Source organism: Pleurodeles waltl, chromosome 12, assembly GCF_031143425.1.
Source record: "Pleurodeles waltl isolate 20211129_DDA chromosome 12, aPleWal1.hap1.20221129, whole genome shotgun sequence".
Lineage (NCBI taxonomy): Eukaryota > Metazoa > Chordata > Amphibia > Caudata > Salamandridae > Pleurodeles > Pleurodeles waltl.
The window spans coordinates 188,218,612-188,234,935 of record NC_090451.1 but is presented as its reverse complement, the minus strand read 5'-3'; the positions used below and the strand labels follow the sequence as shown (position 1 = coordinate 188,234,935).

The 16,324-nt window shown below is 40.8% G+C and overlaps 1 protein-coding gene across 3 annotated transcripts in view; it reads right to left on the bottom strand.

Annotated features, from left to right (window-relative positions):
- The window catches only part of KCNG4 (potassium voltage-gated channel modifier subfamily G member 4), a 172,536-nt gene extending 157,499 nt beyond the window's left edge, over positions 1–15,037 (bottom strand). Inside the window, exons 1-2 of one of the 3 annotated variants that reach the window (XM_069216712.1) lie at positions 14,907–15,037; positions 9,326–10,127 (exon numbers count right to left, since the gene is read on the bottom strand). In XM_069216712.1, the coding sequence (XP_069072813.1) occupies positions 9,326–10,096 (771 nt within the window). In that variant the 5' untranslated portion in view covers positions 10,097–10,127; positions 14,907–15,037. Of the gene's footprint in view, positions 1–9,325; positions 10,128–10,599; positions 10,736–10,869; positions 10,991–14,906 lie in introns of those variants that run through there. The other 2 variants (XM_069216714.1, XM_069216713.1) reach the window with 2 other exon arrangements.
- Between the last annotated feature and the right edge of the window lie 1,287 nt (positions 15,038–16,324).

The window sequence follows — 16,324 nt, the reverse complement described above, 5'->3', positions numbered from 1 at the left end:
AGTGCCCTAAGTGCTACAATTTACTCCGATACTGGAGTCTGTGGCCAATGCTGTCCACGAAGGGTGCTTAATTTGTAAAAGAATGAGTGTTGATGGCCAAAGCTCTGCTCAGAAGCCTATGGATATTGCTATTACATGTTGATGGGCAGAATACCAAGGCTGCGTAGGCTGGAATACACATCATGCCTCTTGAATCCATTACCAGACTCTCCCTGCCCCTTTTACTCACTCATCCCATTTGTGACAGTTTTACATCTTTCTCCTTCTTCTTTCCTTTTTAGGTGCTTTTCTCTCTCTTGTTCTCTGTAAGCGTCCAATGAGAAATAATAACTGACGGTCCCCACAAATGAGTGCTGGTGGAACCCAAGCTCAAGTTAAAAACTATTTAAGTGTTTGTGATCAGCTCCCAGTTTTTCAAGCATTGAATCCTGTTCACCGCATTAGCACTAGACTGAGTCCACAGATCAGTGACCATGTACTTCAGTTGGAACAGTTTACACCTTGTACTCATAAGCATGGCACCAAGAGTTCATAATGCAGTGCACAAGCTTAACCTTTCACTAGACTCAATTCAATGAGGTCATCAAGTCAGCCACCGGCCTAGTTACTACACTACCATGAGAAATGTGTCTCTTTGTTTCCTCTGTTTGGATAAGTGCTACTATTCAATGTCTTCGTTTTGTACAGGATTTTACATGGTTCAAATGCACTTGCAACTAAACCGCCCAGGCCTAAAGTGGTGCCAACAAACCCTTCCAAAATGGTTTGAAGAGCCCTCTCAAACCCCCAATAAGATAAAAGGTCAAAAATTAATTGAAATGGCTATGCCCAGTGCTTTATACCCGCAGGACCGTACCGTAAGCATTGAAAAAGAATGAGGGACTGGGAGATTAATTGGTCCAGTGTACACTCTCCCTATTCATACCGTAAGAAGTCTTACTAAATGTTGTCAGACCAGCCCCCATGCCACAAATAGCAAGTGAGTTCAGCGAGCAGGGCTGTCAGATGGCACTTGGTGGCATTAATAGATATTTAGCTACGTAATGATCGCAATGTAATGACCAAGGATGGGTGCGCTGGATTTCAGTTTAGCTTCCTCATTAAATTATCACCCTCCCCAAACACTACCACCATCAATCCTTATTAAATGTGCATAACCGCGATGTATTTAACACAGTGCACTGATTTAGCTCCTCAAAGAAGTAACAAAGCATTAACTTTGATCTCAAACAGGACAGAAAAATGATATAACCACGCATTGGCTGAATTGTTTAAAATAGAATCCTGGCTTCCACTTGACCACGTTGTGTGGTTCTGGGCAAATACTTTTTATTTTTTTACAGTGCCTCCTTTTCCTTCATCCTCTCATAAGAGCACCTTGAAATACCTCAGCTCGGGGTGTACACTGCCCAAAAGCAACGCTACAATGTTACTTCATCTATAGCAATACCCTGGTTCAAATATAGGGGCTTTACTACAGGTTTATTAATAGCTTCATGGTCAGTGCAGTGGTGGTGGGCCATGAATGATTCTAAATGATTAGAATCTCTCTCTCCTAAATTGTACCATTGCAACTCAAATAAACTAGATGATTTAATGTACTGAACTGAAATACATTATAAAGACCACATTATAAAGACAATGGACTGTTTTGAATTTTGAAAAGTCATTATCATGTATGTACTGTACTCTCTGAGCCAAGCAACAGCAGACCCTTCACCCACTGCCCCCTCCGAAGCCCTGAAGGTCAGCACTGCTTGTGGAAACTCTACAGGAGATAGGAATCACAAAAATGCAAAAACAAATGTTTTCGAAGCATGCTTTAAATCCATGTATTCTACACTGGTTATTTGTATGTAATGAAGACATGAAACGCTGCTTTCTGGTCATAAGGCACAAAACTGAGCTTCCGATTTTCCAACAATGGCGCTAGCATCCAATATCAAAATACCATACCCGACAAGCAGAGTTCATGAGAGGTGCTAAAGAGGCCGCGGAAAGGGAGACAAATGCAGATTGGTAGGAGTGCTAAGTGGGAGAAAACACAATATTCTGTAAAATAACCATCATTTTTGAAGACTTTCAAAACAAAGAGGGAGTGAGTGTGTGTGTGCTTTTTTTGTCTATGGTGTGTAAAAATTCCTGGTGAAATCCAACTGACCTCAAAACCGGCTGAAAGCACATGTACACAACTATTTAATAAAAAGTACATTTATTAGGAGGGTGTAACACCACAAACACTCTCCCTGAAGCTACGCCCCTGGAGACTGACGATATACTTGAGAAACTGGATTGGCTTGCCTAATGCTCTGGAGTTGGTGCAGTCAAATGGCAGCTTGCACACATCCATTACTGTAGCTTGTCTTAGGTTTCCTGGCCAGAAAACACTCTTGCTGATAGAACACAATACAGCATCACTTAATGACAGGCATTAGTCCTCTTGGAAGTTGGCACCCAAGCAGCTTTCCTTCTTAAATTCAGAGTCCAACCTTGCTTCCAACTTGAGGAAGAGCATAGGCAGAGACAAAATGATTCCCCTGGAACACAAGTCTCATTGCCACACTGCTGTTTAGCTCTGTCCTGGATGGATGAGAAATATGGAAAAACTTACTTGTCAAGTGGACCAACACTTACACACAGATCTGACCAACTGTCCTTCTTGCAATGGTCAAATTCAAGAGCCTCTGCCAATCAAAGCCTGCTTGGCCACACACATGAACAGTCGATGTCAGAGTCATAGCCAGCAGGCTCCCATTCTAAGCTGGTTCCAACTGGCCTTAGTAAAAATGTTTATTGGGTCCAAAGAACAGCCACACTCTGACAGATCAGGCCAGAAGTAGGGGAGGAGCAACAAGTGCACTGGTAGACAAGGCATTAAGGTTCAATAGGAAGAAGCCCTAATGCTCTACCCACAGGGACACCGTAACCCTGCAAATTCTACCTCAGAGCGCCATGTGGGGGGGGGGGGGGTTTCAGTAAATTTTATCATTGAGCCCTTCAATGAGCTTAAATGATAGTTGGGCTCACTGGGAGCAAAATGAAAAACAGAGGTTGGACAGGGAGCATGATATGCTCCATTGGAGCTTGCTTTATAGCACCATGTAGGCATCCTCTGATCCACAACTTGTGGACCGCTTCAGAAATCTAGGAACATACCTGAAGTCCTGCCTCTTACATTAAGTATACAGAATTCACTCAGTATATCTTTTGCCCTATATCATCCATTTGTCCCCTCACTCTCACTCGCCGCTCTTCCCACCCTTTGAAGAAATGGTCAGCAATGCCAGCAATAGAGGAAAGCAACATAAGGGTTATTCATTTATAATAGCTTGATTTCCTATTAATAAAACCTCTTTGAAAATATGATCAATTATATAAAATAGTTAAAAAATATAAATCAATATAATTTAATGTTAAAAATAATTGCAAGCATAATACATATTTGTATTTTAATTATAACATATTGTAGTAAACATTTTTGCATTTAAAAATCAATGCAACAAAACATTTTACATAGAATTAAATTACTTTTGCTTAATTCTATACATTCATTTTAATAATAAGTAATGCATACTAAGTTTTTCTTGAGGTAGGGATTTATTTTTTATTTTATACTTTAAAAAATTTAACCTAATGCATAATAGTTAAAATATTTGAATATGTAATGCTCAATTAACATAACAGGGTTGTAGCATTTCCTTTAGTTTTACATTTAAAATAAATATAGAAAATATATTTGCAACATTATTTATCATAAAAATGTCTTAATAACTTTTTCAAGTTAAATAAACATTTTGTCCTATAATTTACCATTTATAGACGCCATAGTCAGGGCAGAGATCTACATATGATAAAGAATATGGATTTTCTCCCTATATTTTACCATACAGAGATCTCTGAGATGACTATGGATACCCCCCTAAGGTTGAGTATAAAGAACATTTTAAAAGTTAATTTAAATTGGAAAAAGATTGTAAATGTATTTGAATGTTTTATTTTAGTCTATGGGAGTGTGTTGCAATACCAGTGGTAGGTCATGTTTAGTGCTGGATTTACTGCTTTTTCTTTATAAGTAATTTCTGCTTGTAAATGTAGCTCCACTCCCTTGTTCAGGGGGCAGAAAGGATTAAGGGCCTGATTCTAACTTTGGAGGACGGTGTTAAACCGTCCCAAAAGTGGCGGATATACCACCTACCGTATTACGAGTCCATTATATCCTATGGAACTCGTAATACGGTAGGTGGTATATCCGCCACTTTTGGGACGGTTTAACACCGTCCTCCAAAGTTAGAATCAGGCCCTAAGTCTAGAATTTTGAGTAAATTTACATTCAAATTTTGTGACTAATCAAAAATAGTAAATTTACTCAATAACTTAAGAGTAAAATTCAGGTGAAAATATACTCACAGGTGTCATTTACCATTATGAAATAGCCCTGGATTCTCCTCAGCGGGATTCTAACCTGACTTGCCCATCTCTGCAGCTGGTGCATTAACCCAATGTGGTTTCCTTACATAGTCGATATGGTAAATGTGGTTTCCCTTTTTGTCCTGGCTCTCAGTGACCTGTTTCTACAGTTCAGTAGCACTGGCTACTGTGAACAGGATGAATTGGTGTAACGAGTAAATGATGCAACCTATCAGCGCCCGAGCCGCTCGGCCCTGGTATTTCTGATGACGGACTTCATCACAATAGCTTCTTCAGCAACAAATATTCTGAGAAAGTTCGAGAGCAGGCGTTCCCTAAAGATTCATGGCGTGGGCCCCACATGCCCCTTGCATATGTGCAAATTATATATTGTCAGAGAAGCTCTGCTCTGAAATTCAAGCCCAAGCAGCCTGGCGACATGTGCTCACGAGAATGAAATCCTCCAAACAATGGTATAATCCAGATCATAAGAGCTTCCGATGGTACTGCCGCAGATGGACCAGACTGGAAAGTGCATTGGGGGGTGGGAGAGACCCCAGACGGGAATCCGAGGGAGGGAGGTAGCGCAGGCTTAGAAGCACTGAGGTATATTTCGGCAAATTGCACATGTGTTCGTCACTGTCGTGGGCGACAATACCATCGTGACAGATTATTTTTATATTTTGAAATAGAAAGATCTGACGCCTATAGATTAGCCATCAAAATGGCGTAGTGGTAGTGTACTGTTGACATCTGGTATCATCTGTATGTGACCAGTTTAAATCCTAGCAAGGCCAACTTAGCTGTTCATCCTTTCAAGGTTGATTAACTGAGTCCCTTAAGGAATGATTGCAAGTACTCTGCTAAAATCGCAATTCCTGCGCAACACGTATTTCTGAAGAGATAATAAACTATATATGGTATGGTTAGTTGCATCATATGCGATAACCAGGTCAAACTTGCCATATTTTAACTGGTGAAAATGCAAGATAGAAAGCAGAACATGGGGATGGTGCAGTAAGCACCAAAACCTGTATCTTGTGTCCCGTTTTAATCGCAAAACTCATACTATGTGAATAGCACACCGGATAAACTCTAAAGCCAGCGATGTTAGGTCGGATTTTATCGGGTGCAGTAAGTTTAATGTAGCCCTCCGGAGGACCCTCAAGTAGGCCATTATCATCTGAAAAAGTGTGGTACAAATCACTGTCTAAAAGCAAGATATTAGCGCTGTACTGACATCAGCTGGAGTGTGATGTAAAATATCACACTTTCTCCACCATGAGAGTACATCACACTCGGTTTCCAGAATCATCACACCTTCCTCTTGCCAGGCAGAGATGGTCCCCATACACAATGCACTGACATCAGTGATTACATTGGGCATTACAGTTCCCCGCACTGTCACACACACACACACACATCGGCCTCCCCGCACACCATGGCAAGTACAGGCTGTCACACGTAGTCATGGGGATTATATTCATATGCAGGGACATCCTACATGTTTCAGCAGCTCTCATCAAGGGCCTGAAGAAATATGATCACATCAGTCTCATCCTGATGGAACTCCATTTGCTCCCTTGCTGGCCTGCATCATCTTCAAAACTAGTTGCATCACTTACAATGCAATCACAACCAGAACTTTGCTTACCTGGATATGGACCTCAGCACACCTGCAGCCAGGACACCATTGAATGCAGACTAAGAAGTGTAAGAAATTAAAAACAAGAAGCAAGCCTTTTCCATCTATTGTCCATCAGGATCCTCCCAATGCTGTTCCAGTTTAGGAAAGAGCTGAAGGCTCACCACTTTAAAGAACACCACAACACAATGCATTAACCATCCACACCCCAGCTTCCTCTCCTCTTACCTGTTGACTTTATGCTTGTTTTTTACCATGTACACAGCACTGATGACTTTGGTGTAAGTTTGGCCTGTAGAAATGTCATACGTATACATACGTGCATACATACATTCCTTTCTCTTAAGTTCTTGATTTTTCTTTTATCCCTCAACAACATTTAACCTGGGGTGTCATATGGATCTGTCCTATCTTAACACTTTTCAACAATTGTCTAGTACCACAGCACAGAATTCTGTGCAGTCACAATTTTGGATTTTATGATCTTATTTTTGATGCAACCCTGAATTATCCTAAACTGCAATGAGGTCACGGTGTCTCAAACAAATTGCTGCCTGTTTTAGCAAAGGCTCAGCCAGCCCAGCAGACCTCAGGGGCCAAGACCCTAACCTGGACCAAGGAGCAGAGGCCAGATGGACAGAGACTGTAAGAATGGTAGGTGATTAGAGTTACCTTGGCTCCAAAGCAAGGAGGGAACAAAAATGGCATTCAAGAGGAAGCTGAACCTATGCCTTCATCATTGCAGATCGCAAGAATGTGCTTAGGGCATGATGATCAAATAGCGAATGTCACAAATGACTGAGTTCCAGAGGGTGGCTGGTAACTTTCCAGGAGTCAGGCATAACAGTGGGCAAGGTTATTTTTTGACAAGGCATGAGTATGCAAGGGGGGTGCCTTGACCAAGGGGTCCTTAGGATGTCAGTTGGTAAGGTCCCTGGTGGAGTACAGAACAAATAATGGAGGCTGAAGGCAGGCACTACACGTGTTCCTGGCCTGGGACAGAACTGGCTGTTAAGCAGATATTACTAGCAATATTAAGCCTCATACCTGATGAATGTCCCCTCAATAAAAATCAATAAACTGATGAACTGAAAACGAAAGTCTTAACAAAGAGTGTGCCACCTACAGGTAGGTGTATTTATGTAATGACTGATTGTTAATGGACTGTGGCCTTTTTTCTCCAGCAACTGAGTCTGTGTAATGTTTGGTAGTGTGGCTTGTCAATGGAAAGTGGGGAGTGCTCAGTGATACAAATGAACAGGTAAAGTCCAAATCCTCTTTTCTCTGAGGAAAACTGGCTAAGTCTAAATCATGTTAAAACTGAATTAGTGGTCATTGGCCCAAGAAGCTCATCCCCTACAGACAACTGGCCCCTTCAACAGCCATACTTCAGTTCTGTAATCTGAAAGTTATGTGTTCTTGTAGCCAATATTATAGCCTACATGTACCCAGCACAACACAATACTCATTTTAATGTCACTGCATCCTAAAGGGTACCCTTTAATTCTCAGGCACCAAAGTATTGTGCTCATCTTTGAGATGGCAATTTAATACGTGCAATGTTCTAATTGCATCTTGGCAGGGTTCCCAGGAAAGGCAATTGTGAAGTACTGTGCTTATTGCATAGCACAGTACACAAACATGAAGCTCCTGCATATTTCACCAGACTTGCTGAATCCTACTGGCTGACCAGATATCTACATACATACTTTCAGAAGAGATATCTTTGCTTATTGGGAGCCCCAAGTGTTTTAGTGACAGATTATGTACAAATATTGAGCTTCTTTCTTTGAACCTCATTTTTTCACCCGAGCATCATACTAGACTTTATAACAGACTAGTTTACTCTTTTAGATAGGAGTATTTGAATATGGTAGGTCAGTGCAAACCCATCACCACCCTGTAAGGTTCATTTTTTAATACTTTTAGGTCGGATAAGAATAAAGATATTGCTTTTATCTCAATCTGTTGAAGATAATTTAATAATTTAATATCTCAAATAAGTAAAGATCTTCAATCTAAATCAGGGAAATGTAGGTTCATTGAGCTGGGGAAAGACGAGCAATTGAAAACGTAACTCCACTGAGATAAAATAATGTCTCCTGATTCTCATTACATGCCTACTTAAGTAAAAGGTATACTTGGTTGATATTTTGAAAATCTGATTTCTGTTTCATTTAGTGAGATATCACATCTCAAGTTTTGTCCCCAATAAATTCTAGCTAGCATTGATGCAAACAAGAAGAAGTAGCTTTATGTTTTTTTCAGTCAATTGAAATCTCGGTTGAGTAGCTCTGGCTGTAATCAAGCTAAGTGAGTGCTCACATTGATGAAGTAAAGTTAAGATTCATATCAAAGAAGTAAATAAATATGGCTTGATCTCAATTAACTAAGGATGAGCTTTGATGGCAACCAAGTGAGAATAGCTTGATTTCAATCACGTAATATTCAACTCAATGAGAACACACATTTGATTTTGCATAACTAAACTAACTTTGATCACATTCAGTAAAGTTAAACAAAGCTTTGATTAAATCAAGTAAAGTGTATCTTAACCAAGTAAAATTAACTTTGGTCTCAACCCAGAAAAGTTGCCTGTGTTCTCGATTGGGCAAAGTAGCGTATGGTCTCATTCCAATAAAGTTAGGTTTGATCTCAATCCAGTAGTTTGAGTTTTAATCTCAACTCAGGGTTTTAGCTTTAGTCTAAAAGATGGCTTCATGATCAATCCTATAAAGTTGCATTCTGTGTCATTCAAATAAAGTTAGATCTGATCTGAATGAAGCAACGTTAGCTTAAGTTTAAACCTGTTCAATGTTACAGTGTTTTCATCTAGTTATTAAAGTAGTGGTCTAACTCACATTGCATAAGTTCAGTCAAAGAAAGTTGCTTTTTTCTATCAATAAAAGGACGTTTTGATCACAACGATATATAATTAACTTTGGTCTAAAGTTTGTGAATTAATCATTGTACCCAAACAAAAAAAGTTAGATATTTATCTAACTCACATAAGGTTAGCTCTGGTACGAATAACGTAAATGTATCTTCAAATTCAATTAAGTAAAGTTAAATTGTATCTCAATAAAGTCAGTTTGGCTTACATTTGAGTCAAGAACATTTACCTTTGATGTCAATCAAGCAGATGAACTTTTTGGTCACTCATATTAAATCAGCTTCAATTTCTTTGAGGTGGCTATTTGCTTTTTTAGCAAGCATGGTATTTTCTCACAATCTCTATGCAATGACAGGCTGATTTGACTGAGAGGGACTTACCCTGTCTTCTTCCTCTCTTAAATCTGGCATTGTGCTGATGCAGAGACTCACAGCTGTGGTGGCCACAAAAAGAATGGAGAGGCAGGCAAAGACTTTCCCAGGCAGTCCCGACTGTGGGTTTTCCACCATATCCCTCAGTTTTGTCATACATTGGCCCATCCGCGTATCATCGTCCAAGACACAGATAGTTTCCCTGTTCCTTTGCAGTTCCTCTTCTTTGCGGACCTCCGCCAGCTCCTCAAGTTTTTGAAACAATTTTCTCAGGCAGCATCGCTCCAAGTTGGACTCCTCAATGCCCCAGTACCTGAGTTCGTCCTGGAAGGATAAGGCACACATCTCTCGCAAAATCCTCAACTTCCCTGCTGCCAAAAAGCTCATGATCATGCTGAAAGCACATGGGTTTCGGTCGAAGAAGAACTCATTGGTGTCTTCATCATAGTCATCACACAGCTGAATGATCTCCTCATAGTTGCTGCAGAACCTCAATTTCCCCAGCCTGGTCATGGGAAAATCATCCAAAGTGCTCCAGGGCACCAAGTACTTGATGCCTCCTACGTTGACAATGAGCTCGTGTTTCTGGTCAGCTGTATATAGATCATCGGGGTGATAAATCCTCCAAGCCCTTTCATAATGAACACCTTTGATGGTTTGTGACTCTACAGCCACCGGGAAGAACTGGTTCAAGGTGCTGCTGGAGGTGTAGCTAAGGTTACTATAATCTTGTTCACTGCCTCCAGAGAGAATCGGCATTGCGGTGGCATGTGCGTGCATTCCTTATTGAAGATCATAGCACTGGAATTAACTGGCAATAGGAGGGAAGCAAAATCAGCGTCAGAGAAGAACATCAAAAGCAAGTGATTACGTATGAGTGCAGTTATGAGAGCACTATTGGCGCAAGATACAACTGCTGGCCCCAATGCATTTTTTTCAATGTACAATATTTTATCATCCATTTATAAAGCGACTAGGTACATTGTGGATTTCCTCATTTAAATTATGTGCTATATCCTACTTAACAATAAAGATGAGAATGCATCAAATTGCAAGACACACAAAATGAATAAATGAGTGTACACTGTAACATTTGGTACACTTGTAACATCTGTAATTTACTGTAAGGCGCAAGTATGTATATAGAAAATGCGTGTTACCATGTGCATCTGTGTCAATATCTATATTTTACTTATTTATATATAAATATCAAAGGACATTCACACACAGGATTGTCTTTTATCGGCCCATTCTTATGTGAACTGCTTGCCATTCCGACTTACTCTGTGCGCAGTCAGCGGTAGGTACAGCAGAGCTCTCCGTCACGTCCCGGCGGGGAAGAGCAGCTGCAGTCTCTGGCACACAGAACGGAAGTGGCTTCTTGTGACTTGCAGTGACTTGCCCCGGTCAGCACAGAAGTTCGGCAGTCCCGGTGCGTCGGGCGGGCTCTGGCGTGCCGGGTGGCCCCCTCACTTCTGACTGCTCTACATTGCCCAAGCACACGGGGCGCGCGCATCGCTGAGAGCGCAACCCCAGAGCAGCGCGCGGCTCACCTGCGAGCGTTCATCACACTCCGTCCCGGCGCACTTCACGCGTGGCGTGCTGGCTCTGCACGGAGGTCTGTGTGCCACGGAGCGCTCAGTGCGCCACTAGTGCAAGTGTCTCTGAACCTCCTCTGCACGGCGAGGGGAGTACTGACACCAGCGTTTCACGCCATGTGGAAGAAACAACCTCCCCTATGAAGCTGGGACTTCCCCTCAGGCCAGTGTTTTAAATGGAAACATAGAAGTGCAGGTACTCTCTAATTAGAGTACCCGTTTGCTCCTGAGAAGGACCGGTACTCATCCATGGTAAGGTATTGCAGCAGCGTTGAGAGATGTAGGTACTCTCTCCCCTTCAAGCATCCGTGCAATGTAAATCTGAAAACGCTCCCTCGCTTCAGTCTTTCGTGGCAAACATTAATCCGTCCTAGGAAGTAAGCGCCTCCTTTCCTTCACAAAGTCCAGCCACGCTTGGGGCTCTCAGAGCGCTTAGAAGCGCGCAGATTCCCTCAGAATCTGCCCCTCACAACCGGCTCATACACGCAGCGTGGGCAGGAACCTGCACGTCCTCGCTGCGGGGCAGCGGCCGAGTCCCGTGCCGGTGTGTGGTGTGGCCTGGGACTCGGAGGGTGCTCAGTGTGAAGCGCCCCCACACTAGGAGGCTGCCACGGGATCTAGGTCCGCGAGGACGGCGCACTTCGGTGTACTTCATCCCGCGGGGCTGCAGCACCTGTGTGCCAGTGTACTTTCGCGCTGTAGAAAGTGACCGCAGCACAAAGCACAATCCGATCTAAGCACTTAGGTCCCCACGCACAATCCGCTCTAAGCACTACGGTCCCCTTGCAGCCTTATCGTTTCAATTAGTGGTTGTTTAGCCCGATATTAATATTTTAGTTTTGCTATACTCATATTTCTACTCTATCCAAACTCTCACTCTTTTTTAGAGTCTAGGGAGTGAGTCCTCAAGTGATCCAGAGAGGGCGGCAGGCTCTGGCCAGAAGACGCATTATGCAGATAACAGTGCTTTATTGTAAGCAGTAAAGCATTTATTACATTTTAAAAAGATAACAGAACTTAACTGCAATGTTTAAATAATTCTAGATATATTTAAACATTTCCAACTTAATACAATAATTGTGAAAAATCTGAGGGGGCAGACGATGTGGGTGGCATTACAAAGTTTGAAAACCACTGCTCTATGGGGAGTTGTAAACTTTTGTTTCTCTCTCTCGCACTCTTTCTCTCAATCTTTCTCCCTCGTTTTCACTTTTTCTAAATTAAGGGACATATGGCAGGCAAATTAAAATTAATATTTTTTGTTGCTTTTATATCATTGTTATTATTTGTGGGGGTAGGGATTTATTTAGCTTTTGTATTTTTGTCAATTTTGCGAACAAGGTCTGGAGGTTCACCAACCGCAATGGACCATGGTTACTTTAATGAGGCTTTTGGTTCATGATGTGGTGTCTGGTTTGTGAACCAATTTTTGTTTGTGAACCACGAGTGATCGCAGTCCCTGGGCAGAGGGCACTTGATCATGCAGCACTTAATGAGGATCTTGAAACTTATGTGATTGGAATCATTGTTTGCTTGATGGTATCTTTGCCTTTGACCTTCTCCAGTGCTCTGCTGCATTTCTGCTAAGTTCACCATATACAAATACCACATACATACATGCACTTATTTTGTGAACCACTGAGTTCTAATCTGTGAGCTGCGTATATGGTCAGGCCATAATTTGTCAAATGTTTTTGTCAGCTACAGCAACTGATCATACAATTGGATCTAGGTATATTTGTTTTTTGCCAGTTTTCGTAGGGAATTGAGGATTTTTCCAAACATCTTTGGCCAGTTTGTGACCATATTTCTATGGTTCATAAACCATGTGTTTTTTCACAAACCATGTAAGTATGGCTAGAGAGAAAAATCACCTTCCTTCTCATTGAATCGAAGATTTGGTTTCCAAACTGCTGATTTCAATTCATGAACACAATGTCTTCACAGCCAATCAATTCTTGTTGGCTGGTTCACAAGTCAAATCGCATGATGAGATGAGCCTTTTGAAGTCTGGATTTTTGATGTTTTAACCACAAATATGTAAAAAATACTTGACAGATTTACACCAAGCCACAACAAGGATGTATTCTAACACAAGCCATGTCTTCTTAAATTCTGATATAAATCTGTCAATTAACCTTTGTTATAGAAGATAGCAAAACCAATCTAGGAGTTTTTATATACAAATCTCCAAAAGTTTCTTTCTTTAATAAGGTTTAAACCCTTTCCACAATTTGTCAAATTTCGAAAAGATAGCCAGAAATAGCTTAACCAGGAATCTACCACATGTGGTGCAGGTGCATGAATTGGCTCACCTGTTATTACCGAATACTTACATTGTATTTTCTGTGGACTCACTATATAAACCATTCTTACAAATGAACAATAAATACTGAAATATAAACGTAAATAACCTAGAGTGTTTGATCTGACTCAAATGCAATTACAAAAGTCAACAATGTACTCGTGCAGCTTTATGCCTACATTTGGAAGCTAATTCTGTCTTTTAAGGATTCCGCAAAACATTAGAGGTGTACTTTTAGGTTTTCCCTTTGAAGAAATGCTTTCCCCTACAACCATATCATTTTTGCTCCGTCATTACCACCCTCAAAACTATGGCAGACATAAATCCATAAATGTTTTCTGGGTGGGAACCTGCATGTCACAGGTGCTTGAATACTAACAGATTAGCAAGATTTTGGGTTTCACCAATGATTGCAGTAGGTCCTACCTAGGAACGAACACAAATCACCCTGTGAACAAGATGTCCTCATTTGGAAATTCCACCATACTGGGGGCATTTCTATGTGAGTAAATTCCTTTTGCAAGGAAAAGTTTCCACAATTCCTGTTTTTGTCCACCAGGATTGCGATTTTGCTCTTGCAAGTGCCTTTATTTAGTAACTGTTTGAGTTAGGTGTGCAAACACACATGTGACCCTGGGCTAATGAAATTGTCATACCTAGTATCTCAGTTGTAGGACTGCATGCTAAGCAGTTTTACGCTACACGTGCCCAGGATCAGGGCTACTGGAAGAAGAGGGCATTTCCATTTTTTCTGAGTTTTCCATGAATGCATTCTTGATGACTGGAGTTGGTAAAGACATTGGTGATGAGGTGTCAAGACTGAAGCCACTTGCGGAACAGGCTCACTGCCATACAAGAGCATGTCACAGCTATTTCTGCAGGTCCCTGGTGTAAAGAAATTCATAAAGGTGGATCATAAACCCATATATGAAAGTGCGTCAAGCACAGTTTGATATTGTTTACGTGAGAAAACGGAGGGCCAATCAATATCTTCAACAATATTAACAATAAGACTATGAAACATACTGCCTGCAAGCTCTGTGTAAAAACTCATTTTTATTTTTTGATTACATTCTATATGTGACACCAATAGTCTCGTGTAATAAGAAAATGAGGCAGTCGCGCAACAATAAATTATTACAGTTGAGAGTGCTAGAGCCATCAGAAAGAGTGGAAGGCAGGGCGCAGAGTAGAATTACACATTTGCTCTATATATTCTTGATTCTATGAATTTGCAGGCGTACTCATTCCTAGACAGGAGCAGACACCAACGTTTTAAGTTTTTCTATGAAAGGGCAATGGTGTGACCATGAGTCATACCTAATGAAACACACTCTGCACATGACAAAATGATAGTGCAAGCCACCTTAAAGTTCTATAAATTCTGTGTTCACAGAACACCTCAGTGACTAGCAGTATCCTTTTAATGTACTTCAGAGGGATCTTTATGCCATACATTCTAAAACATCATATAATGTTTGTAAGTTTGTGTGTTCTGTGTATGTTTCGTACATAGAACACACACAGGCTCACAAACCTACGTGCATATGTGAGTGTTCATGAATGTGTCTGTGTGCATGTACGTGCACATCTTTGTTGTGTATGTGTGTGAAAATGTGCACGCGCGTCTATGTACTATGTGTGTGTGTGGAGTGTGTGTACACATGCATATTTGCTTGTCACTTACCTTCAGCCTCCTCCTTTTGAACCTTTGATAACACTGTTCCAGGAAGCGTGGAAGCATCATGTCAGAGACAGTGAACTAACAGAACGTGTAAAGGATGTGTTCCATTTTGATATGAGAAATATCAAACAACAAGCACTCTATTATAAAAGCCACGTCTATTTTTAGAGCGATGTGGAGGGAACTGATCAGTTCGGAGAGTCACACTTAAGCCGCTCGTCATTTCCGGATCGTCTGTGATGAGTGCATCCTGGATGGTTCATTTTCTTCATCATTGGTGGCTGCTAGCATCTCTCTTCTCACGAGCATCTGTTCTCTTTAGATTAAGCTCGCAGAGTGGATTTTTTTCCTGGTATTAACTGACAGTCATAAATAACATGATGATGGTTTAATACATGTCCGCAGAGGCCATTAACCCAGCAGCATAAATGGATTGTTTTTAGGAAAACTGTCCTGGCGAATTTTACGTTGTTATTCCAGGGAAATAGGTTCACTCCAAGGTCACATACTATATTATAAAAAGTATCCTACCGCCAGATTATGGACGAAATATCATCCCAGAAATACATTGTGGCCTAAATACCGACTATCACAATATATTGAATGTAAACACACTCCCAGGAATAATAAAGTTTCTCCTTTGTTTATAAAAAGCACTCAATTGCCTTTGACGCGTTTCGACTAAACCTTTTTCTCAAAATGACATCATATTTGAATGAGTCCTTCTTTGCTGATCATTTATACACTTTTTGCTTTACCATATATGTTGGGGTGATGGTCTACCACAAAACACCAGCAGTGAGTGCATGGGTCTCAGGGCAGCACGCACTCACTGCTGGTGTTTTGTGGTAGACCATCACCCCAACATATATGGTAAAGCAAAAAGTGTATAAATGATCAGCAAAGAAGGACTCATTCAAATATGATGTCATTTTGAGAAAGAGGTTTTAGTCGAAACGCGTCAAAGGCAATTGAGTGCTTTTTATAAACAAAGGGGGAAACTTTATTATTCCTGGGAGTGTGGTGTCATTTTTGCTTATATATATTCATTAAAAAAAAAAAAAAATTATAGGGACGTTATAGTTAGGTTCTGATCAAAGACACCATAGAAGGTGTAATCAGTGATATGTGGAGTAATTTGCTGTGCATGGTGAAGGCACAAGTTATAGTTACATTAAGGCGCAAATTATAGTTACTTGAAATAAGTAACTATAACGGCTGAATTTCTATGGTTTTATAAGAGTAAATTCAGAACCTAACTATAACGTCCCTGTTATCTCCGTTTTTTTCATGAATTTCTATTGTTTCTTTAACGTAAAGTACTATCATCAATTTTATTTCATGATTTCTTAAAATCATTGCAAAAAGATGCACAAAATAAATATAAAGATTCATGTATATGCAAAGTATGACCCAAGCAA